Consider the following 16,338-nt stretch of genomic DNA (forward strand, 5'->3'; position numbering starts at 1 on the left):
TTTCCTATCTTCACTTAGCTGAGTCAATTGATGATCCTGTTAATTTCGACATTCATAACTGTTCTGGTCAGTTCTATCCCTACACCCACGTCAAAAACTCAATCTAGTTCTCCCTGTGTCACTGCAGTCACACCTTAACTGGCACCTGGCCATCCGTCCATGATGTCTCCATGAACTGTGCTAAATGGGATTCTAAACCGATACCTACTTTAAAAGTAGCACCGCAATTAAAGAATGAACAAGGTTAACTTGCCCTATCAATTTTCCATTGCATTATGCTACCAATGACATTCATAACATGGTCTTTAGTTGAGGTTTTTGCTATTGTTTGATTTGCTTTTCTTTTATTTATCATTGTATTTGTGGCTAATGATTTGTAGTGTGGCTGTTAATACCTGGGTACAATGTATCATCTCTCCATGATAGAAGTCCGCAAAACACTGTCACCCACAACAATGGTCCTTTCCTACCTCTGATATTTTCTTATATTAGCACATGTATTACTCTTCCAATGTTATGATTGTTTATTGCTGTTGCTTTGATAATGCACTGCATCACAGTCCTATTTTATCAATTTTCCTTATAGAAATCGCTGATTGCCTCTTCATCCCATGACTGGAGTTCTAGCACCTTGCTAGAAGCACCTAACATCCAGCTTTGTGTTATTATACTCTGCATAATTTTCTCCTGCCACCCCCTTTCAAGATTGTGAACTTGTTAAGGAAAGAACGATGCCTAGTTGGAGCTCTTCGTCAAACAGAAACGCAGTTATATGTGTTGAGTTATATTAGCTTAACAAAAGTTCCTCACAAAATCAGAGAATTAATTAAAATAATTCCTAATAGACATGTTTTTGCCCCCTTGTTGTTTTTTTCTACAGACCAGGATGAAAGACTGAGAATAATAAAGAACCACACCATTCCATTTGCTTATCTCATATGACCAAACAGATAATGGATAAACTAACCCACAGGACTCAGTCAAGTACTTTATACCACCAAGGAAAGCATTACTATATTAATAACCTATTGTTATCACATACCAGAGAGGTCCAAAATAATTAAAATGGTTTAAGAAGAACTTATTCTACCCCAGTAGTATGATTTATAAATAGAGTAATATTGGGTGGATGCTAGTAATGCATTCTATCAGCAGAAAACTTCGGGGTAAAATGACTTACCTTGTAACTGAGATAGCCGAGTAGTATGGTTTCAAATAGACTTATCAATGCCACTGAAACCTAAAAAAAAAAATAAGTAAAACCTTCATCAGAAAATACAATAAAGTCAAAATATATACTTTGGATTATAATATTATCAGCTTTCTACACAGATACATGTTTGTGTGTATATATACACATATATATACACACATACATATATACTTGTAGAAACTTACTGATCTATCTATATGATGGAGGTGCTAGGTGGAACTTTATCCTCTATTTACAGTAAACAGCCTACATGCAGTTTAGTTTTTGCAGCATGACTACTCTTTTTTTTTTCTACAGGATTATCTCTAGGGCTAGGTGCAAGCCCTAAATATCCACTACTCCTGGAGGCCACTTTTTTCCATTTTCTTTGGTAGGACAGAGAAAATGAGAAAGGAGGGGGAAATAGAGAGAAAGAAAGACACCTGCTTCTATTTGCATGATAAAAGTAAAGAATAGGTTCTTTGTACGAACTTCTAATACACACAATCCTGCACAACTGCTGTGCCTCAAATAACTGCCCTTTCTCAGCCATCCAGCCACCATCTCCAGTTCTTCAATCAGAAACAGAGTTCCTTTCTGAATAATGATTTTTTTTAGAGTGCAGGATCTGATTTGAATCTGATCTTCGGACTCACCTGAGTCAAAATAGCAACATCCCTGGACACTGAACTAGACAGAATATGTTACCACTTCAAGATCATCTCAAACTGCATTTGAATGGACACTATAAACTATTCCTTTCTAATGCTGCAAATACCAGTCCTGAATTTTTCTAGAAAAGATCCCATCTTTCTCTACATTCTCTAATATAGGCACCATTTTCATTGTTGAAATGTGGCTGTAACAGTAACCAGAAAATAGATCCAAATTATTCTGTATTACACACTCAAAGAACTTTGGGATACATGAGTAGAATAAAAATTAAAAAGTGTAAATAGGAAGTAACTCATATAAAAACATATTTGTGTATAGCTTTTTGAGGTTTAAGATAATGTAACTGACAAATACATAACCTTGGGCCAGCAACCCACCGCTCATCTGCACTACCTAGATACAACCCAGGGCCCAGTATCCTGTAGAAAGCTCTGGTATTGTGGTATCTTTCCGGCTCTCTTTTGATGTGAAAAAGGTTGGCTCAGAGGTATGAAGCCTCAGCAATGACAAGAAAGAAAATGGAAGGAAGGTAGAGCAGAAGGAAGGGAGGGAGGGAGGGAGGAGAGAGAGGGAAGGAGAAAAGAAATATAGTCATAATCAAACTTTAAATATTGACTCCTGTTGAAATCAAACTTTTTAAAGTCACAAACCATAGCAACAGGAAACATGTGGACATATGACAAGTGTATATAGTAGGTAGGCATTATTATGATAGAAAACTCAGACTTCTTAAATTTTTATCATAATAACTCTGAATCATATTCACCCATGTTCTTTATTTTTTTGCCTCCAGGGTTATTGCTGGGCTCAGTGCCTGCACCATGAATCCACGGCTCCTGGAGGCCATTTTCCCCCTTTTATTTCCCTTGTTGTTGTAGCTCACCCATGTTCTTTTTTCCTATATATTTGTATATTAGATGATACCCAGAAAATTTCAACATGGACTATTCTAAATCCTATGTGGAGATGAGTATTATTATTTTTTAAACATTTATTTATCCCCTTTTGTTGCCCTTATTGTTTAATTGTTGTAGTTATTATTGCTGTCGTCGTTGTTGGATAGGACAGAGTAATGGAGAGAGGAGGGGAAGACAGAGAGGCAGAGAGAAAGATAGACACCTGCAGATCTGCTTCACCACTTGTGAAGCTACTCGCCTGCAGGTGGAGAGCCAGGGGCTCAAACCAGAATCTTTACACCGGTCCTTGAGCTTTGCATCACCTCTGCGCTTAACCCGCTGTGCTACCGCCCGACTCCCAGATATGGGCATTATTATCTCACTACTAGGGATAGTGAGGTTGCTAATCTAGGAAGGTGTGTATTTTGTATTTCTGGCCTCTGGTATATCAAGTGGGAATACTAATGCACCACTACTCACGGAAGAAAGCTTCAGTGCTGTGGTCTATTGTTACAACTGTCTATCTATGTATCTATACATATATATGAAAAAAGTTGGCCCACAGCATTTCTGAAGCCCAGTGATGACTAAGTTAAACAACCAAAGTATCACTGGGCAGACAAGCCTTTTGAACAGTATATTAAAGTATATTTCAAGGCCATAACTGACTAGTCACATAAATTTTATTTACTTTAAATGTGTACCCCATTCAAGGATAACATAGGAACTTAGCTCAGAGAAGAAAAGAGTTCATTTTAAACATTTAAAGTTTACATCTATGTGTAAAGACACTGCATTAACAGTCATTGAGAAGCATAAAATACAACTTTAATAAAGTGTGAAATATTCAGACATAGTAAAAACTTTATTTCACAAAAAAACTTTTATTTTGCACAGCATGATCACAATTAGTAGTAACTAATGAACTCATATAAAATATAAAAGTTTGAGGGGCCAGATGGTGGCATACCTGTTTGAGGCACATGTTACAATGCACAAGGACCCAGGTTTGAGCCTCTGGCCCCTACCTGCAAGGGGGAAAGCTTTGCAAGTGATGAAGTAGTACTGCAGGTGTCTGTCTCTCTCCCTCTCTATCTCACCCTCCCTCTCAATTTCTGGTTGTCTCTATCCAATAAAGGTAAAAAAATTAATGTAAAGTTTTTTTAATCAAATATAGACAGACATTTGATTTAAAAATATATTAAGATTGTCTGAAAACAGTGAATATTTCTATTTCAGATTCAACCATCATCCAGACTCTTATTGAAGTGATTCTATTCATCTAATAATTTTCACTTTGTAAATAAAGTAAAATAAAATAAAATAAAAAGTGCTTGTAGGGGGGAGACCAGGCTAAATTTTACATTTTTTTTCGATCTCATGTTAATAATGAATAGAAAGCTAATAAGCCTAGTAAAGAGAGATAGTGATAGGGTAGAAAGCCCTCAACTCTTGAGTTCTCCACTGAGAAGTTACTTAATGGTCTTTTATAAAGGCTATGATTTTATTATGGGAAGTTGTAAATAGTTTAGTAGGAGTGAAATTCAAAATAAAGTTTAGTAGGAGGAAAATTCAAAATAAAAAGGAAGAAAGAAGGAGACAGAGAGGACTCTCAGGAGTGCCCCAACTATATAACCCAGGCATGCTGTTCTGTCTTGTATTTTCTTCTGCTTCTTCAAGATTTCTTTCATGCATTTTACTTTATTTGCACAACAAGCTGCTCAGAGACCAAGCTCTTGCTATTGGTAATAGGCACTATTCTGTCATTTGTTTATTCATTTGACAAGTATTTACAGAAATTCTACCAAGCTCTAGGCATTGAAAACATGAGATAAAAAGAAGACATGATTATAGGCTTTTGACTGTTTTTTTCCAAGGGCTGTGTAACAGTAACAACTAAAGTAGTTGAGCAATAAGTCGTGTTTTAAAACATGGGTTTACTTTGCTTTGCTCTAGACTCAAAAGCCTTCTGAAACTAATCCAGAAATTGAGAAAATACTCCACAGGAAGAATGGTGGGCTGAGGAAAGGAAACTTAAAAGCCATCATCATTATCGTCATCATCATACTTTAAGATGAGCACTGAGATTACCTAAGTAATAAAACAAACTCATCATTTTAATATCAATAGTTTTCTCTCCAGCTGTATTTCTTCATGAAGTACTAATACATCTAGAAACTCAAGTATAAAACAAAATTGTACGTAACCTGTAAGCCCCATAATGGCAGGCTTCTGTTCACCCAAAAAATATGAGACCTAAAAAAAAAAAAGATATTAGTTTTAAAAATCTTGAAAAAACACATTCATTTTAAAATGGCAATCAAAGGTAAAATATTTAAATAATGGTAGCACAAATGGACAACAAGGTAACAAAATTTGAAACATGCTATTTCAGATTTTGTAATATACTAATGTCTACTCCTAAAAAAAAAAAATTTAGATTTGTTTTTGGTCTCATGGTAATAATGAATGAAAAGCTAATAAGCCCAGTAAAGAGGGATAATGATCGGGCAGAAAGATTTCAAATCTTGAAATTTCCATTGAGAAGTTACTTAGTGGTCTTTATGAAGGCTGTGATTTTGTTATTTCTAAAGAAACCAGAACTTTGGTAATACAAAGTAAACATTAAAAGTATCAGGATCATAACTCAGAAGACAGAGCATATTAAAATTTTGGACTTTGATTTTATAAAATATTTAACATGCTACCAAGGAAATGATGATTAAGATTAGAACAAAACATGTAGAACAGAGAGTAACTGCCCAAGCACTGCTTGGGGCGTTTGATGCCTCAGACATGAAAGTCTTTTTGAATGACCATCATGCTATCTTCCCAGCTACCAGATGGTTTTGCTCAGATATAGAGAAGAAACAAATAAAGTAAACAAACTTCTAAGAAAAATAATAAGCAGGCTATCTCCTGTCTCTCCTATAATGTGAGAACCAAGATGGCTATAGCACAAGGAGTCAGGAGTTGGGACTGGTGAAGCAGAGAACTTTGAAGGAGGCTGTGGTAACTTACATTCCTCATGTAGGGGTCTGAAAAGACCCCTGAATATAATAATTCTGCAAAATAAAATCACTAACAAAAGCGTAATTAAAAATTTTTGAAAGTAGCCTCATTAGCAACAGAAAGAACATTTCTATGAGGGAAAAGCACTTGCAGAAACGTCTGCACTGAACTGCCCTAAATCTATTAGTGTGTATGTTTGGAGCTTCGTGGTGGAAACTGGAGAAACTCTATCAAGCAATGGAAAGAAGAGCAGAAGTTAAATAGAGCAAGTCACACACACCCTCCACAGTCACTCTCCACAGCACTTGCGGAGCCTCTTCAAGATAAGAAAATATCTAGGGCTGGACGGTGGCACACCTGGTTCAGTGCACATACTACTAAGCACAAGGACCTGAGCAAAGTTTAGGTTCAAGCCCCCAGCTCCCCACCTGCAGGGAGGGATGGTTCACAAGCGGTGTAGCAGGTCTGCAGGTGTCTAGCTTTCCTTCCTTATCTCCCCCTCCTCTCTCAACTTCTTGCTGTCTTGTCCAATAAAATGGAAAAAATGGCCACCGGGAGCAGTAGATTCATAGTGCGGGCACTGAGCCCCAGTGATAACCACAGAGGCAAAACAAAAAAACCACTAACAACAACAACAAAAAAAAAATCTATAGCAGACAATTGCACTTCTGAGGACCTAACCAAAGAAAATAAAATGTGTATCCAAAGAGATTACGTAGATCTATGTTCACAGCTGCACAGTTTGTAATAGCCAAAACATGGAAGCAATCCAGAAACCAAGGACAGGTGATTGGTTAAGAAAGTTGCAGCAAACATACAACTGGAATTCTATTAAGCTTTTTAAGGAATGGTGAGCTCCTTTCTTTCACCTCATCCTGAATGGAGCTTGAAGGAATCATGTTAAGTGAGATAAGAAAAAAAGGAGAAGGATGAGTACTAAATGATCTCACTTATAAATGGAACTTAAAGGAATGAAAGAATGGGAAAAAACAAGGTGAAAACTTGGACTAGGTGTAGTCTGTGGAGCAAGGCCAGGGACAGGAAGTTGGGAGAAGTGGGTGGAGTAGAGCAGGGAGGGAGGTGGATGGAGGGTGTTGGGAATCCAGGACACAATGATGTTGGAGGACCCAGGTTGTTGGTGTGAGTGGTATTTAAACCTATCACAGAAAGAAATTATAACCATTTGACAACAGCTACCCTGTAAATCATTGTTATCCTTGTAAAATAACAAGAGCAACAATAATGATGTAAAAAAGTGCTGGGGGCCAGGTGATGGCACATATGGTAGAGTACACATGTCACAATGCACAGGGGTCCAGGTTCAAGGACCTGGTCCCCACCTGCAAGGAGAGAGCTTCAAGAACAGTGCAGCACCATTGCAAGTGTTTCTCTCTCCCTTCCTCTGTCTCCCCCTTCCCTCTGAAATACTCAATGTCTCTATCCAAAGTAATTTTAAAAATATATTTCAATTAAAAAAACTACTGAAAATATCAGCTTCAACAAACAAACTACAAAGTCAGATAGTATGTTGACTAGAAAAATCAGACATCTGGTTAACATATGAAAGCAGAGTGTGTGTGCGTGTGTGTGGCGCATATATGAGTCAGAAAAGCAAGATGAGCTTAATAATGGAGATATATAAAATCTGCATAATATACTAAACCAGACAAATAAATTACAAAGCTCTCCAAGCCTCTCCAAAAAAAAAAAAAAAACTGAGCACTAGGTCTAGTCACTAGTACCACATTTCAAGTTCATACAAAAGTTAGTATGTGTCCCAAATCAGGGAATCCAAGGAGGGGCAGAACAGAGACTTGAAAATACTTTGGGAAGATTCGCTGTAACTCAGTCTTTCAAAACAGAAGGTATACTTTTCACTAAATTAGATTACCTGTTGTCAGTGCTGTAGCAGAGGACTAAATGTTGACTCTGAAAGAATGGACTTAAAGAGTCTTTTCAGTGAGACAGTTCAGTTTTCGGTTTACTAGAACACAAGACTTTGCAAGAGTGAGGTCGATCTAATGCAAATGCTTACAGTCTCTCTGTCTCTCGCTGTGTCTTTCTCTCTCTCTCTCCTTATCCCTCCCCTCCCATTTTTCATGCTCTCTCATAATAAATAAATACCAGTAAAATAAAATATCTAAAAGTTTATATTTAAAGAAAAGAGTCTATCACACAAGTATCAGTTGAGACCAGAGTAACATCTTGTCAGCACTCCGTTCTCTCCGTTCCCTGCTGAAGAGTTGGGTGCAAAAAGCCTTTTGTCAGCCAAAGGCTAAATTTCTCAGCATTCCAGTCACAGGATGATGATGTGACTGATTCTCACATGAGATCTAAGTGTAAAATGCCAGAATTGATGCCTGTCATTCGTTAGCCAAGAATTTTAGGAGTGGGTGTGTATGTGTTTGTGACACTCTCCTCACCTTTTTGAAAGCTGATTGCAAAGATGTTTAGGTCTTCGGACATCACAGTCAGCAAATGGAAGTGACAGCATAGTGCATGTGAAATGCTGCTTTCACCACGCTGGTGTGTGCATGTACATGTTTCAGCATCAGAAACATCTTATGCAGGAGGATAGGTCACTGGCTAGGACACAAGCAGCAGATGCTCAGGAACAAAACATTTCTGCTGAATATTTCAGATTATGAAAGAGCACTTGACACTACTTTAGGCTGTACTATAGCCAACAAACCTAAATGAAGAAAATGGCTCGTCATCCCTATTGAATGTCAAATATTTGAAAGATACAAGTTCAGCTCAATCCTTTAATAGCTGGGACCCCCAAAAAGAAATAATCTTTAAAAATTGAGAAGCAACTGAACATACATTTTGTTATATTAGACACTGATTCTAAATCCAAGTCCAAATCCCATAGCAGACAGGTACATCCATGTGCCTGTTAATTTTGTCTTTATCATTTGACAGTAGTGACTAATAATCATTCTCATCTTTAAAGTGGAAACGGAAGTATGGATCTGAATTCATAGCAAGGCACAGCAAGTACTTGTAGACAGTGAATCAACACTGACGGCTCATCCTCAGTGGATCTCATCAACGACATGCTGGGGATGGGTTTCCTCTTCAAGTGCCTTTAAGTCATCTACTACAACTCAGTGTGGCCCAGAATTTGTCATTTGCTTGATTTCATACATTAACGGTAAAATCATTTTCATGTCCTCAATTTTCATATCCTCAATTTTCATATCAGTCCTCACGCCTGGAAGGACTTAAAGGGAAGCAGAATGAAAAATCTGAAGCTTTATTATGTCAGAAGTTCTAATTAAATAAATCTCTTTGCTGAATTAGGCTCATTATTTTAAAATAGAGCCTGTGCCCATAAAGGCCACTTCTGTTTTTCATTAACCATTACTGCATAGACAATGGGAACTAAACAGAACATTGTATTCAAAATAGAGCCATGAGTTATTTTGTTATCATTTTAATTGCAGTAACCTGATTTTTCAAATGTATATCCTCAATAATTATAGTTGAATATTCTTAGTAATTTGGCAAGGAGAATAATTGTAGGAGACTTTGTCCTCATGATGTTTTAAAGTAATATAATTTTACTCTGCCATTACCCATCAGTGCCCTTTTGCCATCAGAAGGATTTGTTTATATTTTATGGCTGAAAGGTCTCTCTACTGTACCTTACATTTATATATCACCAAGTTTTAAAAACACTTCTTTGCTCATTTGTAGAAAGCTGTTTGATGTTAATTACTTTTAATAGCACATAAGACAAAGTGTGGGAAATGTAATAGGCACTGACATCTCTCATCAGTGGTCTTCCATAATACTGACTGTACACCACGATTAATAAAACTACTCCATTAATTCAGTAAAATTCCATGAACCTTCCCCAAGTTCTATGTTGAGTAGGAAAATTATCTATACAAATGCAACCTAGCCCTTGCCCTAGGTGAGTGGAAAAGAGAGGATACAAAAGTACATAGTAAAACTAAAGGCAATAGACTGTAAGTGTTTTGACAGCAGTAGAAAGAGGGTATTAGAAGAATAGTAAGAAATCAACTCCTAGCCCACTGTAGATCTATACTCAAAATAACGACATCAGGTAAAACTATGTCACCAAGTTGTAGATGTTACCATGATGCTATCTTGACTACCCTGGGCAGATGACCTTACCAATGTGTCCTGGAACTCCACACCTCTCCATCCAGAGCCCTACCCCACTAGGGAAATATAGAAACAGGCTAGGGGTATGGATCAAACTGCCAACACCAATGTTCAGAAGAGAAGCAATTACAAGAGCCAGACCGCCAACCTTCTTCACCCTAAAAAGAATTTTGGTCCATACTCCCAGAGGGTTAATAAATATGGAGAAGCTTCCAGTGGAGGGGATGGGATGCAGAGCTCTGGTGATGGGAACTGTGTGGAATTGCACCCTTGTTATCTTACAATCTTGTTAATCATTATTAAATCACTAATGAAAAAATTTAAAAAAGAGTTTCAGATTGGACGTTACCCAATAAATTGTGACTCTATGGACCTATGATAACTGAAGTAAAGTGATAAAAAGAGTGGGTGTAGTGTATTACACCAAAGCAAAGGACTCTGAGGAAGGAGAGAGAGGAAAAGCATGGTGAAGGCTGGAAATCCTGGTGTATGATGCTGGAAAAGGACCTAGGCTGGAGGTGAGAGTGTTTTGCAAACAGCTAACACAGGGATATGAGAAAATGTACCAATGTATCAACTGTACTCTAAGTCACTTGACTTGAGAAAATAAAAGAGTTCACAATAAGAAAGGAATGAAAAGTCCAAAAAGAGGAGGCTGACCATTCAAAGGCTGCTGAGTCTGTATAAGCTGATTTGAGAAGCTCAGCATGGGTGCCAGGCAGTGGTGCACCTGGGTAAGTGCACATAGTACCAGGCAGAAAAACATCAGCATGACTGGAATAGAGGTTTACTGAAGGTCGCATTAAAAGGGAGACTCACTTACTCATTTAGTCCTTCATTTAATAACTACTGAGTGCCTACTTTGTCCTAGGTTTTGAGGGTTCAGACAACAACCTATGCCCTCATGGATTCTGAATTGCCATCCTCACAAGCATGCACAGAAAACAAATAATGTACAATATGTGAATGCACAGAAAACAAATAGCTAATGTACAATGTGTGGACAGACAGAAAACAAAATAAACAAATAATGTAAAATGTGTAACAACGATAAAGTTAACAGAGGAAATTTTTTTTAATTAAGTATTCAAGAGAGTCTTGAAAGGAGATAAAAAAAATTAGCAGGATGTTTAGTTAAGGTTTCACTGAAAACAGGAACTGAGTACAAATCTGAGGAGGTGTTCTTTATGTTACCCAGTAAAACAAAACTCCAGAGGGAATAGAAAATATGAAATTTTGATGCTAGCAGTGTGCCCACTTGATCTAGGAACTGAGAGAAGGCCAATGTTGACTGGAATAACGTAGACAAGGAGTGGCTGATAGGAGGTGAAGCTGCAGGGGAAATAGCGATTCTTGTGGTCATGGTTAAGTATTTTGGTATCCAAAGTGCAGTCATATTAAGAACCCAGTTAGGTTTGAAAGTAATACTGACTTCTGGACAAATATAAATTTTTCGTTGCACACAAGATCAAGGGAAGTGACTCAGTGGGAGAGACAAGCCTTGAGTCCCTGGGTTTGATACCTGACATCACATGAGAGCAGCAAGAGAACTCCAGACATAGGAGGACAGTTTCCTGTGCATATTCATTCCTTCCTCTTGTTTTTTCTTATTCTCTCATTTAAGAATAAAATAAAATTGTGCCAGGGAGATGGCTCAGTGGTAGAATGCACACATGAGGTTTTAGATTTGATCTCTAGTACTTTATAAAAATAAATAAGTAAAATAAACTAAAGGAGATTACAGGCTAAATTTGTTAGCCTAATTAGGAGGACTAGTACAGTAATTTAGCTGAGAGGAACTGGCTTTCACCTGGATGGTGAAAAAGCCAAGAGTCCATGCACCAGTGTGCTGACTGTATGTTAAACTATACCAGAGTTTTCCAAGGGCCAGATTATGCTTCAGAATATGAGATAAAATGACTGTGGAGCATTTAACCTAGCAACTATCAGGATGAAGATGCTATCAGGATGAAGATGACATGTGGAAGGCCACAGTGAGGACAGCAGTATTTGTAGAAGGATAGCTGTCATTCATTCAGATGTAAAAAAGCACTGGAGAAGCATGTTAGAATACAGCAATACAGCCATGCATTGAAGCTCAATACACAATTAGAATTTAGAGAAGTGAAAAAGTGCTCCCTCCAAGTATTCACTGAGATAAACAGGCACAAAAAATTTTTGTGTAAAAAGGCACAAAAAATTATTCTATTGGCTTTCCAATCAAAGACTAAAAATATGTAAGCATCTGATTTTTGCATATAAAATATTTATACTAAAATTAAGTGTATATTGGAGTAAATATATACTGAACACAACTAATCCAATACCAGTAAACAGTGAAACACCAGAATATATGATGTCTCCCAAGGAAAATGTCCTGTTGAGAATTAAAGTTCCTTTCATAGTTATTTCTTCACCTCTAAGAACATCACTGGTGTATGTCAAGTACTCAATAAACGTAAGGTGAAATGCCTATAAATATCAGTTCATGAAATTGATTTATAGAGAATTACAAGTTATTTCAGAATGAAATTTCATTTGCTAATCTTTAGCTTATCTCCAAACCATTAATAAATATGAAATCATTTTCACTGTCTGAAACAGCAGATGAGTAACCAATTCATTTTAATGTATATTAGGTTCTCACTTTCCATGCTAGTTTGACATTTTTTATTTTAAAATTATCTTAGAGAAGACAGCCAGATGAAAAAGAAATAATCATGCAGAACTTGACTATAAAATTTAAGACTTTTGCTTTTGAAAATTAATTTAAATTTATAAGACAGGGTGAGGGCTCAAGATGTTGACAGACAAAAATTATTTGTGTCTCTCTGTACACACTAATATTGTTGATTGCTCCTTGTTAAAAACAGAAACTATAAGGGAAGGTTCATAAGTAAGTAGAAGTGCCATCTTTATAAAGGTAACATATTAATAAATAATAAATAAGTTAAACTTAGTCAATAAGTCATTAAACTCAAACACGATAATCAACTACTACACAAGCTAAAGTGGACTTGAGTCATGCATACCAATAAAGACTACAGTTTGAAACCAAGAGCAAGAACGAGAGTATATCCAAACATATTTACAAAGCTAGTCTATGTTAGATAAATGCTTTTGGAATATGTATAATTCAAGAACAGTCACATATCTAGGTCTTTAAAAAGACTGATCTATACAGTCACTTAAGAGTTCAATTAGCAATGAAAATGAGGCAGGTGTCCAACATTAATATTAGCACTAGAAAATAAATAAATAGTAAATGTAAAGGTGTTGAAAAAGCTCCTGAAGAATTATTTTCATGCACTAATGGAAAGTCTGAGCACTTTGTGAAAAAGACCTAAACATTCTTGGCGTAAATAAATCTATATAGGGAAGCCGGGAGGGGCAGATTGGGTCACCCGCAACCACAGCACAGAGAGAAGGGGACAGAGGAGACCTGCTCAGTGACCAGCTCTCTTGGCAACAAGCAGGCGGGGGGGGGGGGGGGGGGGGGTCACTTCAGGAACCAACCAGATCACCGATAAGTGTAAACAGGTGTGGCTGATGGACAGGGAGGAGCCTAAGGAGAAACTGAGCTGCTGATAACAGTCTGGCAGTTTAACAGTTGAGGCACCACCTTCAGTCTGCCTTACCAACAAAAAAGGCCTTTAGGGAGGAGAGAGTCATCAAATGCAACTGGGAGTCTCCCTCCATTGGAGCAGCAGAGGGGAAGCCCTGTGCTGACATCTGGGAACAGAGAATTGACCAGGAAACTCAGGGGAAGAGCTACACCTCATGGCCTGGCAGTGGGGATGTATAGTGGGAGCCTTTCCATGTTGATCTCCTGTTGAGAACATGGTGAATAGTTGGCTCAGAAATTACAGACTATAAACGGGACTTGTTTAGAAACTCAGAGGGCCCAGCAGTGCTGCCCGGCTTGGCAGAAAAGCTGAATTGCTCCTGGAGCTTTGGATCCATGGGGTGTGAGAGTCTCTTTGCATAACCACTGTGCTATCTCTCCCCAACCCTGTCTTATTTCTTAGTCAGGAGTGAGTGGTTAAGCTAAGCAGCTTACTTATAGTTTAAAGGCCCTCAAGTTCCCACAGGGAAGAAAAAGAATAAAAGAGACTTTTAACAGCATCTGTGCTCCAACTCAGAGATTGAAATAATATTGAAACAACTGTTAATTTTCACAACTGTGATCTCTTTTAAGTACCTTACTTAGACACAAGTCAATCCAGGCAAGACTGGTCAGTAAATGGAAAAGTACTGAGAGAGGGACCTCATAACATTACTATATAGAATGGTTAAACCAACAAGAAGAAATAGTGGAGAAATGAACCAGGAGCTAACGGCCCCCAAAAGTTGAATCACAAAATAGTGAGGTCAACATCCAAACAATAGTTAAGGAAATAATCACAGGAGTGAGTAAAGAGTTTGAAAGAATTGTCATCAGAAATACAAAAGCAACAAATGAGACTCTGGAAGAAAACATTAATTATCTCAAGATCATTAGAGAGCTGAAAGATGAAATAGCTGAGCTAAGAACACAACTAGCTGAATAAGCTAAAACAGTATCAGAACAGGGTAACATAATAGATGACCTCCAGAAAACAGTAGAGAATAGAATCAATGTGGCTGAAGACAGAATTAGCAAGATCGAGGAGAAATTAGAGGCCACTAAAAAAGAAGTAAGAGATCTCAAAAAGAGATTTAAAAGATACTGAAAACAACAGAGACCTGTGGGATGACTTCAAAAGAAATAATATATGCACTATTGGCTTACCAGAGAAAGAAAGAGACGGAAGGGGACAAAGCATTCTTCAGGACATAATAGCTGAGACCTTCTCTAGTCTAGACATCAAAGACATCAGGGTTCAAGAAGCCCAGAGGGTCCCAAACAGAATTAACCCAGACTTAAAGACACCAAGACACATCCTATTTAGAATGGAAAGGAATGAGGATAAAGAAAGTATCCTGAAGGCTGCAAGAGAAAAACAAAGAGTCACCTACAGAGGAAAACCCATAAGATTAGCAGCTGACTTCTCCACACAAACACTACAGGCCAGAAGAGAATGGCAAGATATCCATCCAGTGCTCAATGAGAAAGGCTTTCAACCAAGACTACTGTATCCTGCTAAATTGTCATTAAGACTAGATGGAGGCATAAAAACCCTCTCAGACTCCCAGCATGTTCAGTGGGGAAGCAATTACAAAAGTCAGACCTTTCACCTTCTGCATCCCACAATGACCTTGGGTCTATACTGCCAGAGGGATAAAGAATGGGAAAGCTAGCAGGGGAGGGGATGGGATACTGAGATCTGGTGGTGGGAATTTTGTGGAATACTTCTTTCAGGGAAGGCTTGGTGAAAGTTGATTCTTTCAGCTGTTGCTTGTCTGAGGTTTTTAAAATTTTTTTTATTTATTTAAAAAATGAGACATTAACAAAACCACAGGATAAGAGGGGTACACTATCACAAAGCCTTCCCTGAAAGAAGTTCTAAAAGGGCTCCTAAAACATCAGACCACCATAAATATGCCATATATCAGAACACCCTAAAATCTATAATAGTGTCGTTAAAGCACCTTCAACCTATTATATCAATAAATGTCAATGGTCTGAGTTCACCTATTAAAAGGCACAGAGAGTAGGAAGATGGATAAGAAAACACAACCCAACAATATGCTGACTACAGGAACCCCACCTAAATCAACAAGACAAACACAGACTCAAAGTGAAAGGATAACAAACTATCATTCAAGTCAATGGCTCACAAAAAAGGCCAGGAACAGCTATTCTCATATCTGACACGAAAAACTTTAAAATAAATAAAATTTAATAAATAGGGGGTGGACATTACTTAATGTGCAGAGGATGAGTCAACCAATAGGACTTAAAAGTTATTAACATCTATGAACCCAATGAGAAGCCATCTAAAATACATCAAACATGTACTGAAAGAGCTACAGCAATATATTAACAGCAACACAGTCATAGTAGGAGACTTCAACACCCCACTCTCCCAACTTGACAGATCATCCAGGCAGAAAATCAATAAAGACATGAGGGAGCTAAATGACAAGATAGATAAACTAGACATCAATAACAATAACTATAATAACTACAACAACAATAAAAAACAAGTGTAACAAAAGGGAAAATAAATAAATATAAAAAAAGAAGACTAAGGCAAGTATAAAACTATGGGACTACATCAAATTAAAAAGCTTCTGCACAGAAAAAGAAGCCAATATCCAAACAAAGAGACCCCTCGCAGTATGCGAGAAGATCTTTACATGCCAAACATAAGACAAGAGGCTAATAACCAAAATATATTAAGAGTTTGCCAAACTCAACAACAAGAAAACAAATAACTCCATCCAAAAATGGAGAGAGGACATGGACAGAATATTCATCACAGAAGAGATCCAAAAGGCCAA

At 37.5% G+C, this 16,338-nt stretch overlaps 1 protein-coding gene across 5 annotated transcripts in view; it reads right to left on the reverse strand.

The window, feature by feature from the left end:
• The window catches only part of KCNT2 (potassium sodium-activated channel subfamily T member 2), a 432,524-nt gene that overhangs the window by 271,946 nt on the left and 144,240 nt on the right, over positions 1 to 16,338 (reverse strand). For all 5 annotated transcript variants that reach the window (XM_060178486.1, XM_060178487.1, XM_060178488.1 and 2 more), the window contains exons 4-5: positions 4,971 to 5,019; positions 1,181 to 1,240 (exon numbers count right to left, since the gene is read on the reverse strand). In XM_060178486.1, the coding sequence (XP_060034469.1) occupies positions 1,181 to 1,240; positions 4,971 to 5,019 (109 nt within the window). The remainder of the gene's footprint in view (positions 1 to 1,180; positions 1,241 to 4,970; positions 5,020 to 16,338) is intronic.

Source organism: Erinaceus europaeus, chromosome 19 (genome assembly GCF_950295315.1).
Source record: "Erinaceus europaeus chromosome 19, mEriEur2.1, whole genome shotgun sequence".
NCBI classification, from domain to species: Eukaryota; Metazoa; Chordata; class Mammalia; order Eulipotyphla; family Erinaceidae; genus Erinaceus; species Erinaceus europaeus.